Source organism: Bos indicus, chromosome X (genome assembly GCF_029378745.1).
Source record: "Bos indicus isolate NIAB-ARS_2022 breed Sahiwal x Tharparkar chromosome X, NIAB-ARS_B.indTharparkar_mat_pri_1.0, whole genome shotgun sequence".
NCBI classification, from domain to species: domain Eukaryota; kingdom Metazoa; phylum Chordata; class Mammalia; order Artiodactyla; family Bovidae; genus Bos; species Bos indicus.
This window is the reverse complement of record NC_091789.1, coordinates 35,180,704-35,203,255: the sequence shown is the minus strand read 5'-3', so window position 1 is coordinate 35,203,255 and position 22,552 is coordinate 35,180,704. Positions and strand designations below refer to the sequence as shown.

General features: G+C 42.9%; 1 protein-coding gene across 4 annotated transcripts in view; it reads right to left on the bottom strand.

The window, feature by feature from the left end:
* Positions 1-398: 398 nt before the first annotated feature.
* PASD1 (PAS domain containing repressor 1) overlaps positions 399-22,552 on the bottom strand; it is a 58,151-nt gene continuing 35,997 nt past the window's right edge. Inside the window, exons 11-17 of one of the 4 annotated variants that reach the window (XM_019956503.2) lie at positions 17,137-17,266; positions 14,388-14,635; positions 7,783-7,962; positions 7,289-7,480; positions 6,831-6,952; positions 5,039-5,303; positions 399-1,023 (exon numbers count right to left, since the gene is read on the bottom strand). In XM_019956503.2, coding sequence (XP_019812062.1) covers positions 901-1,023; positions 5,039-5,303; positions 6,831-6,952; positions 7,289-7,480; positions 7,783-7,962; positions 14,388-14,635; positions 17,137-17,266 — 1,260 coding nt within the window. In that variant the 3' untranslated portion in view covers positions 399-900. The remainder of the gene's footprint in view (positions 1,024-5,038; positions 5,304-6,830; positions 6,953-7,288; positions 7,481-7,782; positions 7,963-14,387; positions 14,636-17,136; positions 17,267-22,552) is intronic. The other 3 variants (XM_019956505.2, XM_019956508.2, XM_019956507.2) reach the window with 3 other exon arrangements.

Genomic DNA, 22,552 nt, shown 5'->3' with positions numbered 1-22,552 from the left:
AATGGCTCAATACTTTAAGACTGACATTCAAAGTACATGATGACTTTAGGTTGGGTTATCCAAGCACCCCCTACCCCCTTTTCCCCTCCCCAGTGCACACACCTGGGAAGATGCTCTCCTTGGTGCTTGACTAAGAGCAAATCACTCTTCCTCCAGGGAGAACACTTGCCCGAAAGAAGAGAAGGAACCTGAGTGCAGAGCAGATGGGCACTGTGCCCTTGAGCAACCAGGCTCACCTCTGATGGGATATACCAGGCACAGCCACAGTCTACAAAGAGAGGTTAGCACCAGGCCAACTGTGTCGGGCCTCGGCTATCCAGAGGGCTTGGGCACACGGCCACTTGGGAAGGCAGGAGCCATTTCTAGGTTCCCAAAGTCAATCCTAAGTTCACAGAGAGTTGTAGTCAAAGATAGTTTTTATTAAGCAGTGGAACTGTGATGATTTTAGCACAATTTGTTGACCTATTTCAGCTTCCCACAATTGGATTGCTATTTCCCATGGGTTTCCCCAGTACAACTGTGGAGGAGGCACAGGCCTTGATGGTTGAAGCCAAGGCCTCGAAATTCTCACAGCTTGAGATGGAACAGCTGTTTACTAGATTGCAAACTGTGCTGGAAAATATTTCTTGGCAGAAAAAGGGTATTCTAAGCTGAGCAGACTGCAGCCTGCCTGCCCATGGTAGAATAGTTAAGTGCAACACTGGGCAGCAAAATTTCCAAGACACAGGTTTTAAAGAACTAACAATTAAAACAGAAAGTATTAGGAAATAAATGCCTTCACCCCCCACCCCCCACCCCCCAGTCCAGGGAACCTGGAGGTCCCCTGGCCTTGCAAGCTTCGTTGGCCTGTCTTATCCCCCTTCTCTCAAGGCCTGAGAGAAAAGTAGAGCTAATGTGGCTCTACAGATTCAAGTGGGACTGCTGTGATGACATACAGGAGTTTAGCTCGTTCGGCCCATTATTCCCGGCTTGGACAGTCCCCAGTTCTGAAGAATGCTGGACTTGTTCAGTGGGTGCCACCTGCTGAGAGAAAAGGGACAAGATGGAGTCCTTTTCTAGAGTTCCTGGGCCCATTTTGCAGTGGTGTGAGGATCCCTTTGGTCTGAGCCAGTAAGCTGCTGAGAAGGAAAGCACAAGCCTGCAAGGTGCCAGTAGAAGTTGAAGCTGGGAGAATGGGATCCTCCCCAGCTTCTCTCTCCCAACAGCATAGTAGCTTAAAGAGCAGCAGAAGTAGGCCTGGGCTCTCCAAAAACTTGTCTGAATGCCTAAGGCTACTGGATTCCCTGTCTGGCTTCCCCCAACCCAGCTTCCAACAAGCCATGGCCAGCCAAGAAATTAGAAGATCTCTCTGGCCTCTCCCTGCCTCTACCTTTAGGTCTCACCATTCTACACAGACTAGATGACTTCCATGCAGAGCCTCAGTGGCAGCTACCTGGCTCACTCAACGTGACATGGAGAGGTAACAACCCATTCTGGCCTGTGGACAGGGGAGGAGGGACAGACACACAGATGGTGTCACCAAGAGTGGACTGCGGGGCACTTTGTGCAGGAGAAAGAGCAACCCCCTTGGGCTGGTTTTTGAAGGTGATAGATTTTAGTGAGTTGAACTCAAGGGGGTGGAGGACAAGACTAGGGAAACAGAAGGAGCAGGGCTGGGCTATGGGCAGAGGCTGAAGGTGTTGGAGGACCTAGGGAGAGCAAGGCTCCAGAGCGTGGAGAAGAGGAGCCAGGGCAGAGTGTAGGAGCCCCCACAGTCTTGTGGACAGGGAGCATCTGACACGGTCCTGCCCTTGGCTGCTCCCCTGGTTCTTATCCCACCTGTGTCACATCCCTGGGTCCTCTTTTCTCCACTAACTGGGCATCTGCCTCTCAGGGTAAGTGCTTGAGAACATGCATGAAGGTCTCAGCAGAGTCTGGCTTTGTAAATGAACCACAGCACACACTGACCATCTGATGGCATCATGAAGGCTGTCCCTTTAATGGGCCACCTTTCTGGAGGGCTGGTGGCCCAGCTGGTCAAGGGGTGTTTGTGAAATGAATCATACCATTTAAAATACCCAAACTCCTTCATTCTTCCTCAGTTTACTGGATTTTTGTTGTGGTTAGTTTTTTTTTTTTTTTTTTTTTTTAAGGGGTTAAACCCTACACATGGACATCACCAGATGGTCAACACCAAAATCAGATTGATTATATTCTTTGTAGCCAACGATGGAGAAGCTCCATACAGTCAGCAAAAACAAGACCAGGAGCTGACTGTGGCTCATATAATGAACTCCTTATTGCCAAATTCAGACTGAAATTGAAGAAAGTAGGGAAAACCACTAGACCATTCAGGTATGACCTAAATCAAATCCCTTATGATTATACAGTGGAAGTGAGAAATAGATTTAAGGGACTAGATCTGATAGACAGAGTGCCTGATGAACTATGGATGGAAGTTCATGACACCGTAGAGGAGACAGGGATCAAGACCATCCCCATGGAAAAGAAATGCAAAAAAGCAAAATGCCTGTCTGGGGAGGCCTTACAAATAGATGTGAAAAGAGAAGCGAAAAGCAAAGGAGAAAAGGAAAGATATAAGCATCTGAATGCAGAGTTCCAAAGAATAGCAAGGAGAGATAAGAAAGCCTTCCTCAGTGATCAATGCAAAGAAATAGAGGAAAACAATAGAATGGGAAAGACTAGAGATCTCTTCAAGAAAATTAGAGATACCAAGGTAATATTTCATGCAAAGATGGGCTCGATAAAGGCCAGACATGGTATGGACCTAACAGAAGCAGAAGATACTAAGAAGAGGTGGCAAGAATATACAGAAGAACTGTATAAAAAAGAGCTTCGTGACCCAGATAATCACAATGGTGTGATCACTCACCTAGAGCCAGACATCCTGGAATGTGAAGGCAAGTGGGCCTTAGAAAGCATCACTACAAACAAAGCTAGTGGAGGTGATGGAATTCCAGTTGAGCAATTTCAAATCCTGAAAGATGATGCTGTGAAAGTGCTGCACTCAATATGCCAGTAAATTTGGAAAACTCAGCAGTGGCCACAGGACTGGAAAAGGTCAGTTTTCACTCCAATCCCCAAGAAAGGTAATGCCAAAGAATGCTCAAACTACCAAACAATTGCACTCATCTCAAACGCTAGTAGTGTAGTGCTCAAAATTGTCCAAGGCAGGCTTCAGTAATATGTGAACCGTGAACTTCCAGATATTCAAGCTGGTTTTAGAAAAGGCAGAGGAACCAGAGATCAAATTGCCAACATCCACTGGATCATCGAAAAAGCAAGAGAGTTCCAGGAGAACATCTATTTCTGCTTTATTGACTATGCCAAAGCCTTTGACTGCGTGGATCACAAGAAACTGTGGAAAATTCTTCAAGAGGTGGGAATTCCAGACCACCTGACCTGCCTCTTGAGAAACCTATATGCAGATCAGGAAGCAACAGTTAGAACTGGACATGGAACAACAGACTGGTTCCAAATAGGAAAAGGAGTACGTCAAGGCTGTATATTGTCACCCTGCTTATTTAACTTCTATGCAGAGTACATCATGAGAAACGCTGGGCTGGAAGAAGCACAAGCCGGAATGAAGATTGCTGGGAGAAATATCAATAACCTCAGATATGCAGATGACACCACCCTTATGGCAGAACGTGCAGAGGAACTAAAAAGCCTCTTGATGACAGTGAAAGAGGAGAGTGAAAAAGTTGGCTTAAAGCTCAACATTCAGAAAACTAAGATCATGGCATCTAGTCCCATCATTTCATGGCAAATAGATGGGGAAACAGTGGAAACAGTGTCAGACTTTAATTTTTGGGGCTCCAAAATCACTGCAGATGGTGACTGCAGCCATGAAATTAAAAGACGCTTACTCCTTGGAAGGAAAGTTATGACCAACCTAGATAGCATATTGAAAAGCAGAAACATTACTTTGCCAACAAAGTTCCATCTAGTCAAGGCTATGGTTTTTCCTGTGGTCATGTATGGATATAAGAGTTGGACTGTGAAGAAAGCTGAGCATCTAAGAATTGATGCTTTTGAACTGTGGTGTTGGAGAAGACTCTTGAGAGTCCGTTGGACTGCAAGGAGATCCAACCAGTCCATTCTGAAGGAGATCAGTCCTGGGTGTTCTTTGGAAGGAATGATGCTAAAGCTGAAACTCCAGTACTTTGGCCACCTCATGCGAAGAGTTGACTCATTGGAAAAGACTCTGATGCTGGGAGGGATTGGGTGCAGGAGGAGAAGCGGATGACAGAGGATGAGATGGCTGGATGGCATCTCCGACTCGATGGACATGAGTTTGAGTGAACTCCGGGAGTTGGGATGGACAATAAGGCCTGGTGTGCTGTGATTCATGGGGTCACAAAGAGTCGGACATGACTGAGCAACTGAACTGAACTAAGTTCTTTTAAGATTTCTAAAGCCAGAACCCAAACACCCTTTGTTTGTGGCATTAGTCAGATTGAGAGTTTGTGGTCCCCAAGGGGACTTCTGGGAGTATATCTGGGAGCCAAACCTGCTATGTGACTGTGGTCTCGATCAGCTCGCATCCCTGCCCTAGCAACATGGGCACTGCAGGTGGTCCCCAAGGTGGGGTTTGCCCTGCCAAATACAGGGCACTGCATGGTTGGATGCCAAGCACTCATCAGAAGGACTCCTGGTTTATTTTCAATACAAGGAAACACACTCACACCAAGCCTTGGATTTTGTAGCAGAACTAAAGATACAGAAGTTCAGAAAGGTATCCCATCTAGGGCACTGAGTTCAGCATATGGCAAGACTCACTCTGCCCAGGGAACACATTTTTGATAAGTTTCCAAGTAGGACTGCATTTAATATCTATGAGAACAGCTCACTTTTTCATGGAAGCCTAGAGAGTCTTTTGTTCAGCCATGACTGCTACCTCCATGTGGGTACCTGTCCTCAAATTTTCTTGTGCTTTCAAGTGTGGGTTTCACACACAGAGCCTATGCAGAAGGGGTGTAGTGCTGTGCAGAACCTCCAACCTGGGTCGGGGGCAGAGAAGAAGGGAGTGCTATACCTGAGTACAGATGGTTTGGCCCAGGGTGGCCTGCTCATTGGGAGACCAATTACTCATTTGGACCGCTTGGTAAAGATGACTCTGCGAGTCTTGAGGCTCTTGCCAGAGGCAGATGTAGTCCTGTGGAGTCTCCAGTGTTACAAGCTGCGGGTTGTGAGTGATAGTAGTCTGAGGGAGGTTGGTAGAATAAATGTCATGGGACCCTGGGCCGTGGGTCACAGGAAAAAGATTCATGTGGGGCTGATGGTGATCTTCAGGAAATAATCTGTAATGGAAGAAACATGTTACAGAGACACGGGTCTAACAATGAGGCCCAAGAGACATCATCTTGCTCATTAAGAGGTACTCAAAGAACCTTTGGTTTGGGTGGCCGAATCAGGAGTCACTTGCTTGGACTCTCACTTTGGCCTGAATAAGACTCAATTCTCCAAAGTAAAGCAAATGGAAACACTGAGAAAATTTAGTCATTTGTATCAAGTGGTATTGTTGCTATTACTTGGATGGTCCTGCTTCTTTCAATATGGTGATCTCTGTGTAAGTCACTTCACCGACTCAGAAGTCAGGGACTTGCCCTTCATCACCTAAGGAGCCCGAGACCCAGAGAGGCTGCAAGTCTGCTTTCTCCTCTAAGTCCAGGGCTCCCTCTATCACCCTAAACTTGAGGGTTGTGTGATAAACAGAGATTTCTGAGCATCATCCCAGACTCTGAATATGCACTTTCAATAACCTCCTCAGGTTGATTCTGATAATTAGGCCAGTGGGAAACATGGCATTAACCCATCCCACATGTCAGGGTCACTGTTCCTAAAGGAAGACCCAGAAGGAACTCAGGAGAGCTTTAGGAGAGCTGCTCAGAGACTGGCATTCATTCAAAAATAAATATTGGGCACCAAGACTGTGCTTACACCACCTTTCATTGCTGAGCAGAAGCTTCTTTTTCTGGCATTGAGACCAAAGATTTTATCCCTGAGCAGAAACTGTTCCTGTCCTCATAGTGCCTCCCAGGACTTTGTCTTTCTATATTCTTGGCTCTTTAGGTATCTAATGCCATATGGATTTTCAGTGCCATGGAGATCCCTTCACCTGCTCTACTGTGACCACAAGATCCCAGGAAAATGGAAGCAGGAAGTTAGGAGCCAGGAGTCACTCAGCTGGGGACGCTCAAGACTTCCCAATAGACACCCTGTACCGTGAGACTTGGCTTGGCTAGAAGAAGTCAAGCAATTTCAAGATCGGCATGCTACTTCCCTAGCTTGGAGACTTCCTGATCTAGCCTTCTTATTTTCGGAGACAACTCTGTTCCATCAAGGCATGCTTGGCTATGGATCATGCCAGCAGAGGCAGTGAGGCCACAGAACAGGATGAATTGGAGCATGTTGCTTGGGATAGGGGACTTTGGGTGCCCATGGGCACGTCGCCCATGGTTTCGGACGTGATGTCCAGCCACCATAGGAAAGCAGTGACCTCAGTCCTTATGACCATCTCATGGCCTCCTTACCTGAATCTACCATTTTCTGGGCCATTGAAGTTTTCTGCATGATAGTAACCAGAAGCATTGAAGTTTTCAGTAAGGTAGTAGCCAGGGGCATTGAGGCTTTCGGCACGATAGTAGCCAGAGGCACTGAGATTTTCTGCATGATAGTAGCCAGAAGGCTGCTGTTCAGCCACCATTTGGGTAGGAATAAACATGGGTGGTGGTGGTGGTGGTCGTCGTAGGGGTAGGGGTAGGGGCATGAAACCATCATTGTAGCACAACATAGAGCAGCTAAGTTGGTTTGGCACGAATACTTGCATTTCTTGGTTTTCTCTGGTGGTATTACACTGTTGTGGCTGCTCAGGCAGTGGCAGAAGCTGCTGCTGCTGTTGTTGCAGCTGCTGCTGTTGCTCTTGGTTCACCTCTTCCTGAATGGGCACCTGCATCCACAGGAAAGAGAGAAGAGCAACTCAGTGTCTGCCAGAGCCTCATACATGGAACAAACTCTCCATCTTCTGTGGCAGAAGACAACAGGAACACTTCCTCTCTGGGTGCCCCGGCAGTCTGGTGACTCTGCTCCCAGCTGTGAGAAGCTGTGGTCCAGAACCCATGTGTGCATGTGCACCCAGGTACAGCTGGCCTGGACGTTTTATCTCAGGCAAATGAACTGTACCCAACCGGGAAACCACCACTCCCACCAGAGAAACAGGGGAGCCCACGCTTTCATAAGAATGAACTCTGCCTTTGGCTACAGCGATGAAAGCGGCCTGCTGTACCTGAGAAGATGTGTCAAAAGTCTGCTGAAGCTCCTCATGGATCTGAGAAGAACCCGGTAAACATGAACCACTGACAGATGTGGGCTCCGAAATATCGGAGAAGGGACTCTTCATTGCCTCAGAACGTGGTTTCTCAGGTGCTGGCTCCAGCAAATCAGGACTAAGAACACGGCCTACGATGGATGGCAGTGCCTGTAAGGACACAGTATCACAAAGGTCTTACTCAGGGCCCACAGCTTTCCTTAGGGCAGAAGACATGCTGGTCATGGAGCAAGACTTCCAGCTCACAGAGAGCCTTGGCCCATCTCAGCTCCTGCAACTAAAAGAAAAGGAGCAAAGCCCTAAGTCCCTGCAAAAGATCATTCCAGATGTGCCATGCTTCCCTGGAGGCAGTTGCCCTCACGACTAGCAGGCCCTATCGACTAACCCCTTGGAGGCTGTCCAGGTCCCTTACTCGTCTCCCTTTTGCCACTGGCATGGAACTGGTCTCTGACCTGTGGCTTGGAATTATTCCTCTCTTGGAGCTGCTCCTTCAAAGTTTCCAGGGAGCTCCTCTGTTTTTCTAGTTCAGTGTTCAGTAGTTGTATTTTCTCATTCAGCTGCTCCTGGAATTTCTTCATCATTTCCTCCTGACTCTTGAGGTATGATGTGATGTGTGGTGACAGCTGTAGGGGCTGTGGGGAGACATCACTATGGTTTATATATTGGGCCACCAGCTTCTCCAAATTCTACCACATTGTTTCATTCCCAAGCTTTGGCATACTGAGAATGTGAACAACAACACCCCAACCCTGATTTCATTCACTACTAGAAAGTGTGAAGAAATGTTAGGGAATCCAAAAATCCTATCATCAGAAAAGATTACGGGGAATGTTTAGTCTAATTTTTCCCCAAACATTGACTCAGAGACATGAAATAACCTTCCCACAGTCCTTAGTGGAAGAGTCAGAGTGTAGCAGGTCAGATCACAAATGAGACATGTGGAAACATCCATCAAAGCTCCTGCTAGTGATGCAGAAAGAAGAAAGAGGCTCAATTGGCACTTCCTTTCATCCAAGCACTCGTCTAAGCACCATCAGAATCCACAGATCTGACTTTCACACAACTATGGTGTCCACATACAACTTGTGTGGAACACTCTCCCCTTAGCCCTAGAAATCTAATTTTAACTTGAGTATCAGCCTCAGATCTGCTGATAAACAGATGTATGTGTGTGCTTAGTCACTCAGTTGTGTCTGACTCTTTGTGACCCCACAGACTGGAGCCCATCAGGCTCTTCTGTCCATGGGGAGTCTCCAGGCAAGAATACTGGAGTGGGTTGCTATGCCCTCCTCCAAAGAATCTTTTCAACCCAGGGATCAAACCCAGGTCTCCCACATTGCAGGCGGATTCTTTACTTCCTGAGCCACCAGGGAAACCCAAGAATACTGAAGTGGGCAGCCTATCCCTTCTTCAGGGGCTTTCCCCAACCCAGGAATGGAACCTACATTACAGGCAGATTCTTTACCAACTGAGCTACCAGGGAAGCCCAAACAAATGTATAGGTCAATAAAATTAGAAACTGTGTTGCAGGACAAACTAATGCTTTGCACTGGCAGGAAAGGGATGAGGCAAGTCACACTTGAAAGGGAAGCTGGGAAAAGAGCCTTGTGCAGACCATACACATTTAGGTGGCCAGGGAACTTAAACACTGCTGCCAGGAGGCATGTTCTAAAGCACAGATTTGATTGGGGAAGTGACATGCTCAGATCAGTGTTGTAGAACATGCCTTTGGGCAGCAGTGTGGAAGATGAACTGACAGGACAAAGTAAGTCTGGAGTCAGAAAAAAACCTAGTGAGGAGGCAATGGAGTTAATTTAAGATAGAGATAACTGGGACCTGAAACAGATCAGAGACAGGAGACAGACAGGAAGAGTCAGGGGAGTGCCCAAGATGGAAGAGTAGGAAGACCCTGAGCTCATCTGCTCCCATGGGCGCACCAAAATTCTATCTACCGAGCAACTATTGATGAGAAAGATCTGAAGACCAGAACAAAAGATCTTCTACAACTACAGATCTTCTCTACAGAGAAGGAACCATGAAGAGATGGGTAGCAAGAGTGGAGTTGCATGACAGTTCAGTCACATACCCTAGGGTAGGTGACCCACAGACATGAGGACAATTACAATTGCAGAGGTTCTCCCTGGGGTGTAAGAGGTCTGAGCCCCATTTCAGACTTGCCAGGCTGAGGGTCCTGCCCAGGAAGCTGAGTTCCCAGATCATTTGGCTTTGAAAGCCAGTGGGACTTACCTTCAGGAGAGCCAAGGGGCATAGGAAATAGAGATTTCACTCTTACAGGATGCACACAAAGTCTAACATACTCCTGGATCCAGGACAGAAGCAGTAACTGGATAGGAGGCTGGGTCAGACTCACCTGCTGATTGTGGACAGCCTCCCAAGAGGCAGAAGGCAACTGTGGCTCCCCTCGGGGACATAGACACTGACAGTAGCCATTTTTGGAGTTCATTCTCCTATGTGGACACTGGTGTTGGCAAGGGCCATTGTGGGATCCTCTCTCAAGCTTATTAGCCCTGGGACCCAGCCCTGCCCTGGCCCAACAGTCTATAGGTGCCAGTTCTAAGATGCCTCTGGCCAAGCAAATAGCCATACAAGGATACAGGCCCACCTACCAACAGGCTGGCTGCCTCAGGACCACCTGAGCTTTCAGCTAACTCTGGACCTGACCCAATCCACCAGAGGGCTCAGGACACAGACTTGCCCACCAGTGAACTGCCACTACTCCTGGTACCTCCTGGGTCCCCACCCTGCTCACTAGCTGGGCAACATCAGCTCTGGGACCCTGAGGGCTCTGCAGCCAGAAATATCAGGTCCCAGCTCCATTCAGCAGGAGCTGTCACTGTCCCCAAGACACCCTGGGTCCCAGGCCAACCCACTGGTAGGAAGATACCAGCTCCAGGACCACAGTAGCCCCACAGACGGCCCTGTCAGGATCTCGTCTAAAGACATCACCAAAAAACTACTAGAATTTATAAATGAATTTGGTAAAGTTGAGGATACATTAATATATGGAAATCTGTTGCATTTGTATACATTATCGACAAACTATCAGAAAGATAAATCAATAAAATAATCCCATTTATAATTACATCAAAAGCAATAAAATCCTTAGGAATAAACCTACCTAGGGAGTTTAAAGACCTGTACTCTGAAAACTGTAAGACAGTGGTGAAATAAACTAAAGATGACATGAACAGATGGAAAGTTATACTGTATTCATAGATAGAAATAATGTCAAAATGACCATACTACCAGAGGCAATGTACAGATTCAAAGGAATCCCTATCAAAATACCAATGGTGTTTTTCACAGAAGTAGAACAAATAACTCTCAAATTGTGTATGGAAACACAAAAGACACTGAATAACTAAGACAATCTTGAGAAGGAAGAACAAAGCTGGAGGTATCATGCTCGCTGACTTCAGACTATACTACAAAGCTACTGTAATCAAAACAGAATGGTACTGGAACAAAAGCAGACATATAGGTCAATGGAACAGAAGAGAGAACCCTGAAATGCACCCACACTTATATGGGTAATTAATTTACAACAAAGGTGGCAAGAATATACAACAGAGAGAAAACAGCCTCTTCAATAAGTGTTGTTGGGAAAACTGTACAGCTACATGCCAAAGAATCTCACAACATACATAAAAATAAATTCAAAATGGATTAAAGAGTTAAATGTAAGCCCTGAAGCCATAAAACTTCTAGAAGAAAACATAGGCAGTATGCTCTTTGATATCAGTCTTAGTAATATTTTTTGATATGTCTCCCCAGGCAAGGGAAACAAAAGCAAAACTAAACAAATGGGACTATGTCAAACTAAAAAGCCTCTGGACAGCAAAGGAAACTATCAACAAAATGAAAAGGCTGCCTACAAAATGGGAGAATATATTTGCAAAAGAAATATCTGATAAGTGGTTAATATCCAAAATACACAAAGAACTGATACAATTCAACATCAACAAACAAATAAACAGTCCCCAAATGGGCAGGGGATCCGAACAGATATTTTTTTTCCAAAGAAGACATACATATTACCAAGAGGCACATGAAAAGATGGTCAACATCACTAATTATCAGGGAAACATAAATCAAAACCACAACGAGATGTTATCTCACACCTGTGAGAATGGCTATTATCAAAAAGACAACAAATAATCAAAGTGTTGGTGGAGATATGGAGAAAAGGGAACTCTCCTGCATTGTTGGTGGGAATGTAAATTGGTATAGTCCCTATGGGAAAACAGTATGGAGATTCCTCAAAAAATGAAAAATGAAACCAGCATAAGATCCAGAAATTCCACTCCTGGGTATTTATCTGAAGAAAAGAAACACACTAATTAGAGAAGGGTGTTGGAGAAGACTCTTGAGAGTCCCCTGGACTGCAAGGAGATCCAACCAGTCCATTCTGAAGGAGATCAGCCCTGGGATTTCTTTGGAAGGAATGATGCTAAAGCTGAAACTCCAGGACTTTGGCAACCTCATGCGAAGAGTTGACTCATTGGAAAAGACTCTGATGCTGGGAGGGATTGGGGGCAGGAGGAGAAGGGGACGACAGAGGATGAGATGGCTGGATGGCATCGCTGACTCGATGGACGTGAGTCTGGGTAAACTCTGGGAGTTGGTGATGGACAGGGAGGCCTGGCATGCTGTGATTCATGGGGTCGAAAAGAGTCAAACACGACTGAGCGACTGATCTGATCTGATCTGATGTTCACTGCAGCACTATTTACAATAGCCAAGATATGGAAGCAATGTAAATGTCCATCAAAAGATGAATGAATAAAGATGGAGCATACATACATTTGAGATTCCCAGGTAGCACAATGGTAAAGGACCCGTGCGCCAATGCAGGAGATACAAGAGATGCAGGTTCAACTCCTGGGTTGGGAAGATCTCCTGGAGAAGGAAACGGCAATCCACTACAGTATTCTTGCCTGGAAAACTCCATAGACAGAGGAGCCTTGTAGGCTACAGTCCTTGGGGTCACAAAGAGTCAGACACGATTGAGCAACTGAGCACAGCCCAAACATATAATTGGAATATTATATGTTATATGGAATATATATGTTCAGTCATTAAAAGGAATGAATCTTTGTCATTTGCAGCAACATGGGTGGACCAATAGTGTATAATGCTAAATTAAGTCAGAAAGAGAGAGACAAACACATTGATTTCACTAAAATATGGAAAGTAAAAAAGCAAAGCAAATGAACAAGTAAGACAAATCAGAATCAGAGTCATAGATACAGAGAACAAACAGGTGGTTGCCAGAGGGGACAAGAGTGAGATATTAGAGGAAAAGATGAAGAGATTAAGAAGTACAAACTTTCAGCTACAAATTAAATGAGTCACAGATGTGAAAAGTACAGTATGGGGAACATAGTCAATAATTATGTATGTGTATGGTGACAGATGGTAACGACGTATTGTGGTGATCATTTAAAAATGTATAAAAATATCAGACCACTGTGTTGTATACCAGGAACTAACATAGTGTTCTAGGTCAATTACACTGCAAAAATAAACTCATAGACAAAGAGATCAGATTTGTGGTTAGCACAGGTGAGTGGGGGTGGTGGGGAAATGGATGAAGGCAGTCAAAAGATACAAACTCCAAGTTAAAGATAAATAAGTTACAGAGATGTAACATACAACGTGACAAAAATATAACTAACACTATTGTATATTATACATAAAAGTTGTTAAGAGATCAAATCCTAAGAGTTCTTGTCACAAGGAAAAAATCTTCTAAAATTTCCCTTCTCCAGCTTTTCTCTGTCTTCTGGGTATACTCCAGTCTGTCAGTCCATGGCACCCAGAAACAAGCCTATTATATTATCACAGGAAGAGCCAGGCTATACACATTGCTGATTATTTTGACCATTTTAAACAAAAGGTATATTTAAAGCTTAAAAAGAAATTAACTCAAAGAAGAAGAGAAAGCCATCATCAGTGAAAGGGGAAGCACAACTTTCTAGCCTGATAGGGACATAAACAAAGACAAATGTATTTCTTCACAAATTTTCTTTTAAATAGCTGAAAGAACTTTCAGAGCAGTCTAAAAATCCCTGCAAGGCAAGCAGACCACTTCAGGTGAAGAAACTGAGGCTCAGGGGTGTGCCAAGGTCACAGTGCTGGGGCCAAAACACAGTTGTTTTCTAGCCCTCGCTTCTTCTCATTAGAAGAGGATGCCATCTAATGAAGAGACTCACCTAACGCTTGGTAGTTATTGCATACAATTCCACATAACAGACCATAAACTCATTATCTTGGCTGCCAATCCTGATGACAATAATCCTTTCTAATATAAAGATAATCACCCAAACCTGTGATTATGTAGATAAATTTGGACATAGAACAACAAGAGTCATGAATCCAACTGCTTTGATTTGGCCTTGAACCATACATTGGTGCTGACAGTTGAAAGTGGGATATATCTAACATTCTGACAACCCACTGGGGAGACCTAGCTTGTGGTGTGGAAGTGTTGGTATGGGTAGGCAGGAAAACCATCCTCCCATGGGACAGTTAGCATCTCCTCACAGATAACGAGCAGAGCGCTTAAAAACAGTGCCTTTTGTTAGTAGTCAAACTTCCTATTTGACTCAAACTTTCTCTCAAGTACAGAGTGTCTTTGGATATTTCAAGTTAAGAGGAGAACAGTACTTCATCTTACTTAAAGAACCTCCAATCTCCCTGTTGGCTAGGGCCCATTGGATTCTCAGCAGCATCAGAAAATCCAGTACAACAGAAATGATGATACAGTTTTAAAATAAACAAAGAGTGTTCTTTCTGCAAAGTGAAATTGAGCACAAGAGTGGAAATTTGGGGCTTTTTAGGGATAGTGGTACAGATAGATATGTGGAGCAAGACTCCCAGAGCACCCGATCTCTGATATCAGCAGCCAAACTGGAGGACCAGTCTCTTGCTCCACTTGGTTCACCTGGTCTTCCTGGGTCTGCTGGTACTGCTCATACTGCTGTTACTACTGGTCCCCCAGGCCCTTCTGGTCCACCTGGCCCACCCAGCCTACCTGATACTCTTGTTCTTTCTGGCCCTCCTCGTCTTCCTGGTCCTTCTTGTTTTCTTGATCCTTCCAGTCCTTTTGGACTTCCTCATGGTTCTCTTCATATTCTTGATCTTCCTGGTTCTCATGGACATCCTTGTCTGACTCTTCTGTATGATCCATAACACTCACCTTGTGTACATGCTTCAACTCATACACATGAGTCACATGTCCCATCCCAGGTTCTGATTCAAAGCTCTGCCTCGAGTACATTTCTGAGGAAGAAAAAATTGGAATTCATAACGAAAAAGGCTAAATTACTAACATCCCCAAACAGATTACACAGATTTCTCTGTTTATTTCTTGTTATATATTATAGAAACAGGAAGGTACACTTTTACTCCATGTTATGGATTAGATGCACCAGGTACCAGGAGTAATTCAGAACATTATTTAAAAATCTGTTCACATTTGAAGTCCATACACCCAAGCATAAGCAGGCACCCAACCCATTCACATTGTGTCTTTTCATTATAAAAGTTCTTTTGGCTCTGCTACTTGAATTTGGTATGTTTCAACTAATCAAATCAAACCTAGTCATAATGCACTTCTGAAAAACTAGGTTCCCAAGCAGACAGGATCTTGGATCTGCCTGAAGTGCTCTTGGAGGTGGTGTGACATGACTCTCCTTCAGCAGCCCCCAGAACATTATTTGAATAATGCAAAATGATAGAATCATTTCAGTACAGAGTTTGGCAGTTCTCTTCACACACACTTCCCACAGGACCCACTAGTCCCACTCCCAAGAATTTACCCAAATGCTTTAAAAGTGTATAGGCACACAAAAAACCTCTATGCAAATGTTTTACTAGCTCTATTTATAATCACCAAAAACTTGGAACCAATCCAGATGTTCTTCTTCAGATGAATAAATTTAAAAAAAAAAAAAAAAAACACCGTGGTACATTCATAAAATGAAGTACTACTCAGCAAGAAAAAAGGAATGAACCACTGATTCACACATTTGAATCTTAAATGCATTTTGTTAACAGAGACAGGCCAAAAAGGCTAGACATTGTATGATTCCATTTACATGACATTCTGGTAAAAGGAAACCGGAGATCAATGGAGTAGAGATCAATGGTTGCCAGAGGATGGGGGACAGAGTTTGAGTTCAAAGACGCAGCACAAAGGAATTTGAGAGGTGGCAGAGCTGTTCTGTTTGTACTGTGGTGGTAGCTGTATGACTTTGCCTTTGTCAAGAACTGTACACCTCAAAGAGCGGATTTTACAGTGTGTAAACTAAATTGGCCTTACACATTTTCAAAATCACAGTCATGGGTTCATGGACTTTGCCCATGCTCCACCAAAAACAATTGGTTAGAAAGGATTTTTCTTCTTTTTTAAGAAATTTTAATTAGAAGATAATTACTTAACAATATTGTGATGGCTTTTGCCATCCATCAACATGAATAGGCTATACATATACATATGTCCCCTCCCTCTTAAATGCCCTTCCCACCTCCCTCCCCATCCCACGTCTCTAGGTTGTCGCAGAGCACCACAGAGACTTTGGGTTCCCTGCGTCATACAGCAAATTCCCACTGGCTATATAGTGTACATATAGTGTACGTATATATATGTATATGTTTCAATGGTATTCTCTCAAATCATCCCACACTGCTTCCCCTACTGTGTCCAAAAGTCTGTTCTTTATGTCTGTGTCTCCTTTGTTGCTCTGCAAATAGGATCATCGGTACTATCTTCTTAGATTCCATATATATGTGTTAATATATGCTACTTGTCTTTGTCTTAGAAGGATTTTTTAAACAAAGCTTTGAGACTGACAACAATACTGGAAGAATTTTTAACTAGAATATTTCAAAAATACAGGCATTACTTCTATATATGGGGATTCTACAAGTTATCAATGATAAGATCAGCTAATTGGAGGGCATGATTTGCATTTGGCCTTCACTGTTGTTTTGTATTCTATTTTTCATACAATTATATTAATGAAATGTTTTTAATATTTAAACTTCTGTAGTAAATATCACTGTTTTTGAGAGACTATCACTTCACTCTTTAGTAACAATTCTTCTTATAGTACAGTTTTTAAAAAAAAAAGAGATTTCTTTGGACTGCAATTAATATACCATAGCAAAAAAGGCTGCATAAGTCTGAAAAGATAAGGTGCTACTCCTCCAAGGACTGAGATCTAGCACCAATCTTTAGATCAAAATTAAATGGGAGATTTACAATGTTGGTTAGTTTCAGGTGTAAAGCAACATGATTCAGTTATATATATATTCTTTTCCCATATAGGTTATTGCAGAGTATTGAGTAGAGTCCTCTGTTCTATACAGTAGGTTCTTATTAGTTATCTTTTTTATGAATAGTAGTGTGTATATCTCAGTCCCAATCTCACAATTTATCCCTTTCCCATGCTTCACCTTTGATAACCATAATTTTGTTTTCTATGTCTGTGAGTCCATTTTTATCTAGATTCCACATATTTCAATAAAAACCTTAAAAAAATAAGTTGGAGATAATAATACCATTCCCAAACACTTGAATCATTGCTGAGATATTAATTTGCACTGCTCTCAAATCATCATTCACAAAAACTTACAGATGATGAAGAAAGTTACAATTCACTTTTGTGATTTCATACCATTATAAACAGAACACTATCTTCATTTGAAAAACTGTAACTACTCTGTAGGTCACTATTTTTCTTTTGATAGTCCCCATCCAAATGTTAAAATGTACCCACCAGAAGATGCAGGTATGCTTGGCAGGGGGGACACTGTGTTGAAGTCATCAGACATAACGGGATTTACATTAAAGGAGTCCATAGAATCTGATGATTCAGAAAGTTCAGTCTCTATAGTATTTGCTGGTTCCTAGGAATTTCCAAAAGGGAAGGAGAAGATGACATCTCAATTTGGTGACAAAGAGATATATAAAACAACAGAAAACACAGGTAGAACACAAACTTTGATATATTTCACATCATTTCTAACATTGTTTCAATAAATTGAATACCTAACAGAAAATTATCATGAAACATGTACTTGAAAAAAATTGCTGGAAGGTAACAACAAGCAGAGATTATGGGTGTCATATGCTATCCAACATCAAAACTCAGAAGAGAAATATGGTATAGATGTGGTAAAAGCACAAGCATAAGAAAAATGTGTACCAGTCGAAGGCTGTTGCTATACAAACACACACACACACACGTGTGTGTGTGCATTTCAGAGGTGTTGGTAGCATGCTGGTTCAGAAAAGTGGGAAGGCTGTAAGAGAACTACCCTCCACTGATGGGGCCATTTTTCTACAGATCTTCCACATGCAGACTAGGTTTAGAGAAAGGAAAGGACAACTGGGGGCTGTTTAACCACTTCTCTCTTTTTTATACAAACTAAAGTTGAAAGTATTATTAACAAAAGTACCTTTACTATATAGTAGCAGAGAGACAGCAATGACCCTGGGGAGCTTCTAGTGCAAACTCCCCATTTGATAGTGTCAAAAAGGAGAAGGTCATACAGCAAGTGAGAAGCAGAATGAGTGATATACTCCAGTGATTTCAAGCTCAGTCTAAGCTATCTGTTGTTTTAAACCATATACATTATATTCACACTTAGTGATCCACTTCCACTTACATAACAACTGGAGCCTTTCTGAATAGTCTGGGGCTCACTGTTCATATGAAATTTAAGTATCTGGTTTATCAGTGAAATCTTGGAAATCTCTGCCAAAAGATCGTGTATGTGTTTGTGTGTTTGTTTTAGACTAGATTAACACATAGACGCATGCTCATTTTTTCTTAAGGAAGCTGTTTGTTGGAGCACATTCATCTAGATCAGGTCCCAGCATTTGAACTTCAGGAAACTATGCAACTTCACTGCTCAAGTACAGTGTTTTGTACTCTTCAAAATGAGCAATATGTTTCTGAGGATGTGGTAATCTTTTCATTACGCTGAGAAAGATATTCGGCTGGGGAGATATTCATTAAGATATGATATGACCTCTCTTTCTCTGTCCTCTTGGTTCTGTTCTTTATCATAGCTATATATCAATTTAATCACTAGCTCCTTGCTTCCTGGGTGATTTTCAAGGGAAATATATATACTTGGATGTTAAGATGTCCATATTTGTACATTCATAATTTTTAGCCCATCAACAGAAATGCGGTGAGTTAAGTGATCTTAACTGATGGAATCATGTACAGTAATAGTAAACGGCTTGGGAAAAAATGAAGGAAAGAAACAAAGCAAAGAATCTTCTAGTTTAAAATACAGTTAGGATGAAGGCCTGAAGACAGTCTTTCAAAAGAGGCAGCTAGAAGCTAAAAGTAAAGATGAAATCAACATGAACACATGGGGCAGAAAAGCAAACAGTAAGCTCACACACATTCAAGAGGACTTTCAGATTCATTTTTATTCCATAATTGTTTCTATGAATAATACATTGAAGGATTTAAAAGAGAAGTATGGCCTTTGAGGCTAGATATGGAGCAAGCTACCAATGCAGCCTCCAAGACCTGATGCAACTGTGAACTAGAAATGAGTGTATATCGCAAGGGTGGAACTCCAGAAGTTTCTCCCCCAATTTTAACATTTTCCCCGTAAGCTGGCTTAAAACTCAACATTCAAAAAATGAAGATCATGACATCCAGTCCCATCACTTCATGGCAAATAGATGGGGAAACAGTGGAAACACTGACAGACTATTTTCTTGGGCTCCAAAATTACTGCAGATGGTGACTGCAGCCAAGAAATTAAAAGACACTTGCTCCTTGGAAGAAAAGCTATGACAAACCTAGACAGCATATTTAAAAACAGAGACATTACTTTGCCAACAAAGGCCCATCTAGTCAAAGCTATGGTTTTTGTCATGTATGGATGTGAGAGTTGAACCACAAATAAATAAAGCTGAACACTGAAGAATTGATGCTTTTGAACTGTGGTGTTGGAGAAGACTCTTGAGAGTCCCTTGGACTACAAGGAGATCAAACCAGTCCATACTAAAGGAAATCAGTCCTGAATATTCATTGGAAGGACTGATGCTGAAGCTGAAGCTCCAATCCTTTGCCACCTGATGGGAAGGACTGACTCGTTGGAAAAGACCCTGATGCTGGAAAAGATTGAAGGTGGGAGGAGAAGGGGATGACAGAGGATGAGATGGTTGGATGGCATCACCAACTCAATGGACATGAGTTTGAGCAAGCTCTAGGAGTTGGTGATGAACAGGTAAGCCTGGAGTGCTGCAGTCCATGGGGTCACAAAGAGTCAGACACGACTGAGCTACTGAACTGAACACTGTAGCTATAAAATCAATGGAAGAAGCTTTCATGATTGCTCCCTGAGTCAGGTTTGTCCTGTCCTCCTCATTAATACATAGCTTGGGTAAAGTGCTTCCAAGTCTCATGTACACTACAGTTCTCCTGCCCTACTCAGCCCCTGGTACAGGGTCAAAGCCAGCATCTTCTGAATAATTGCCTGCCACCTCCAGGCAGAATGGATTTGAGTGGAAAAGCATTCTGAAAATGTACAAGCTCCAATTTTGCCAAAATGCCTATGTAGTGAAACACAGTTCAGGAACAACAGATCTCTACAGATGGGTGACAGAATGTCAATAGCTGGCAACAACTCATCTAAACTCATCGTTAAAATAAAGTCTTTGGGACAGAATCAGTTAATGACAATGTGCTTTGGATTAGCATGGTGGAGAGGTCTGACCGAATTGGTCCAGTGGAGAAGGGAATGGCAAACCACTTTAGTATTCTTGCCTTGAGAACCTCATGAACAGTATGAAAAGGCAAAATGATAGGATACTGAAAGAGGAACTCCACAGGTCAGTAGGTGCCCAATATGCTACTGGAGATCAGTGAAAAAATAACTCCAGAAAGAATGAAGGGATGGAGCCAAAGCAAAAACAATACCCAGCTGTGGATGTGACTGGTGATAGAAGCAAGGTCCGATTCTGTAAAGAGAAATATTGCATAGGAACCTGGAATGTCAGGTCCATGAATCAAGGCAAATTGGAAGTGGTCAAACAAGAGATGGCAAGAGTAAACGTCGACATTCTAGGAATCAGCGAACTAAAATGGACTGGAATGGGTGAATTTAACTCAGATGACCAGTATATCTACTACTGTGGGCAAGAATCCCTCAGAAGAAATGGAATAGCCATCATGGTCAACAGAAGAGTTCAAAATGCAGTACTTGGATGCAATCTCAAAAACGACAGAATGATCTCTGTTTGTTTCTAAGGCAAACCATTCAATATCACAGTAATTCAAGTCTATGTCCCAACTAGTAACGCTGAAGAAGCTGAAGTTGAACGGCTCTATGAAGACCTACAAGACCTTTTAGAACTAACACTCAAAAAAGATGTCCTTTTCATTATGGGGGACTGGAATGCAAAAGTAGGATGTCAAGAAACACCTGGAGTAACAGGCAAATTTGGCCTTGGAATACAGAATGAAGCAAGGCAAAGGTTAATAGAGTTTTGCCAAGAAAATGCACTGGTCATAGCAAACACCCTCTTCCAACAACACAAGAGAAAACTCTACACGTGGACATCACCAGATGGTCAACACTGAAATCAGACTGATTATATTCTTTGCAGCCAAAGATGGAGAAGCTCTATACAGTCAACAAAAACAAGACTGGGGAGCTGACTGTGGCTCAGATCATGAACTCCTTATTGCCAAATTCAGACTGAAATGGAAGAAAGTAGGGAAAACCACTAGACCATTCAGGTATGACCTAAATCAAATCCCTTATGATTATACAGTGGAAGTGAGAAATAGATTTAAGGGACTAGATCTGATAGAGTGCCTGATGCACTATGGACAGAGGTTCGTGACATTGTACAGGAGACAGGGATTAAGACCATCCCCATGGAAACGAAATGCAAAAAAGCAAAATGGCTGTCTGGGGAGGCCTTACAAATAGCTGTGAAAAGAAGAGAAGTGAAAAGCAAAGGAGAAAAGGAAAGATATAAGCATCTGAATGCAGAGTTCCAAAGAATAGCAAGGAGAGATAAGAAAGTCTTCCTCAGTGATCAATGCAAAGAAATAGAGGAAAACAACAAAATGGGAAAGACTAGAGATCTCTTCAAGAAAATTAGAGATACCAAGGGAACATTTCATGCAAAGATGGGCTCAGTAAAGGACAGAAATGGTATGGACCTAACAGAAGCAGAAGATATTAAGAAGAGGTGGCAAGAATACACAGAAAAACTGTACAAAAAAGAGCTTCATGACCCAGATAATCACAATGGTGTGATCACTCACCTAGAGCCAGACATCCTGGAATGTGAAGTCAAGTGGGCCTTAGAAAGCATCACTATGAACAAAGCTAGTGGAGGTGATGGAATTCCAGTTGAGCTATTTCAAATCCTGAAAGATGATGCTGTGAAAGTGCTGCACTCAATATGCCAGCAAATTTGGAAAACTCAGCAGTGGCCACAGGACTAGAAAAAGTCAGTTTTCATTCCAATCCCAAAGAAAGGCAATGCCAAAGAATGCTCAAACTACAGCACAATTGCACTCATCTCACACGCTAGGAAAGTAATGCTCAAAATTCTCCAAGCCAGGCTTCAGAAATATGTGAACCGTGAACTTCCAGATGTTCAAGCTGGCTTTAGAAAAGGTGGAGGAACCAGAGACCAAATTGCCAACATCCGCTGGATCATCAAAAAAGCAAGAGAGTTCCAGAAAAACATCTATTTCTGCTTTATTGACTATGCCAAAGCCTTTGACTGCGTGGATCACAAGAAACTGTGGAAAATTCTTCAAGAGATGGGAATACCAGACCACCTGACCTGCCTCTTGAGAAATTTGTATGCAGGTCAGAAAGCAACAGTTAGAACTGGACATGGAACAACGGACTGGTTCCAAATAGGAAAAGTAGTACGTCAAAGCTGTATATTGTCACCCTGCTTATTTAACTTCTATGCAGAGTACATCATGAGAAACGCTGGGCTGGAAGAAGCACAAGCTGGGATCAAGATTGCCAGGAGAAATATCAATAACCTCAGATATGCAGATGACACCACCCTTATGGCAGAAAGTGAAGAGGAACTAAAAAGCCTCCTGATGAAGGTGAAAGAAGAGAGTGAAAAAGTTGGCTTAAAGCTCAACATTCAGAAAATGAAGATCATGGCATCTGGTCCCA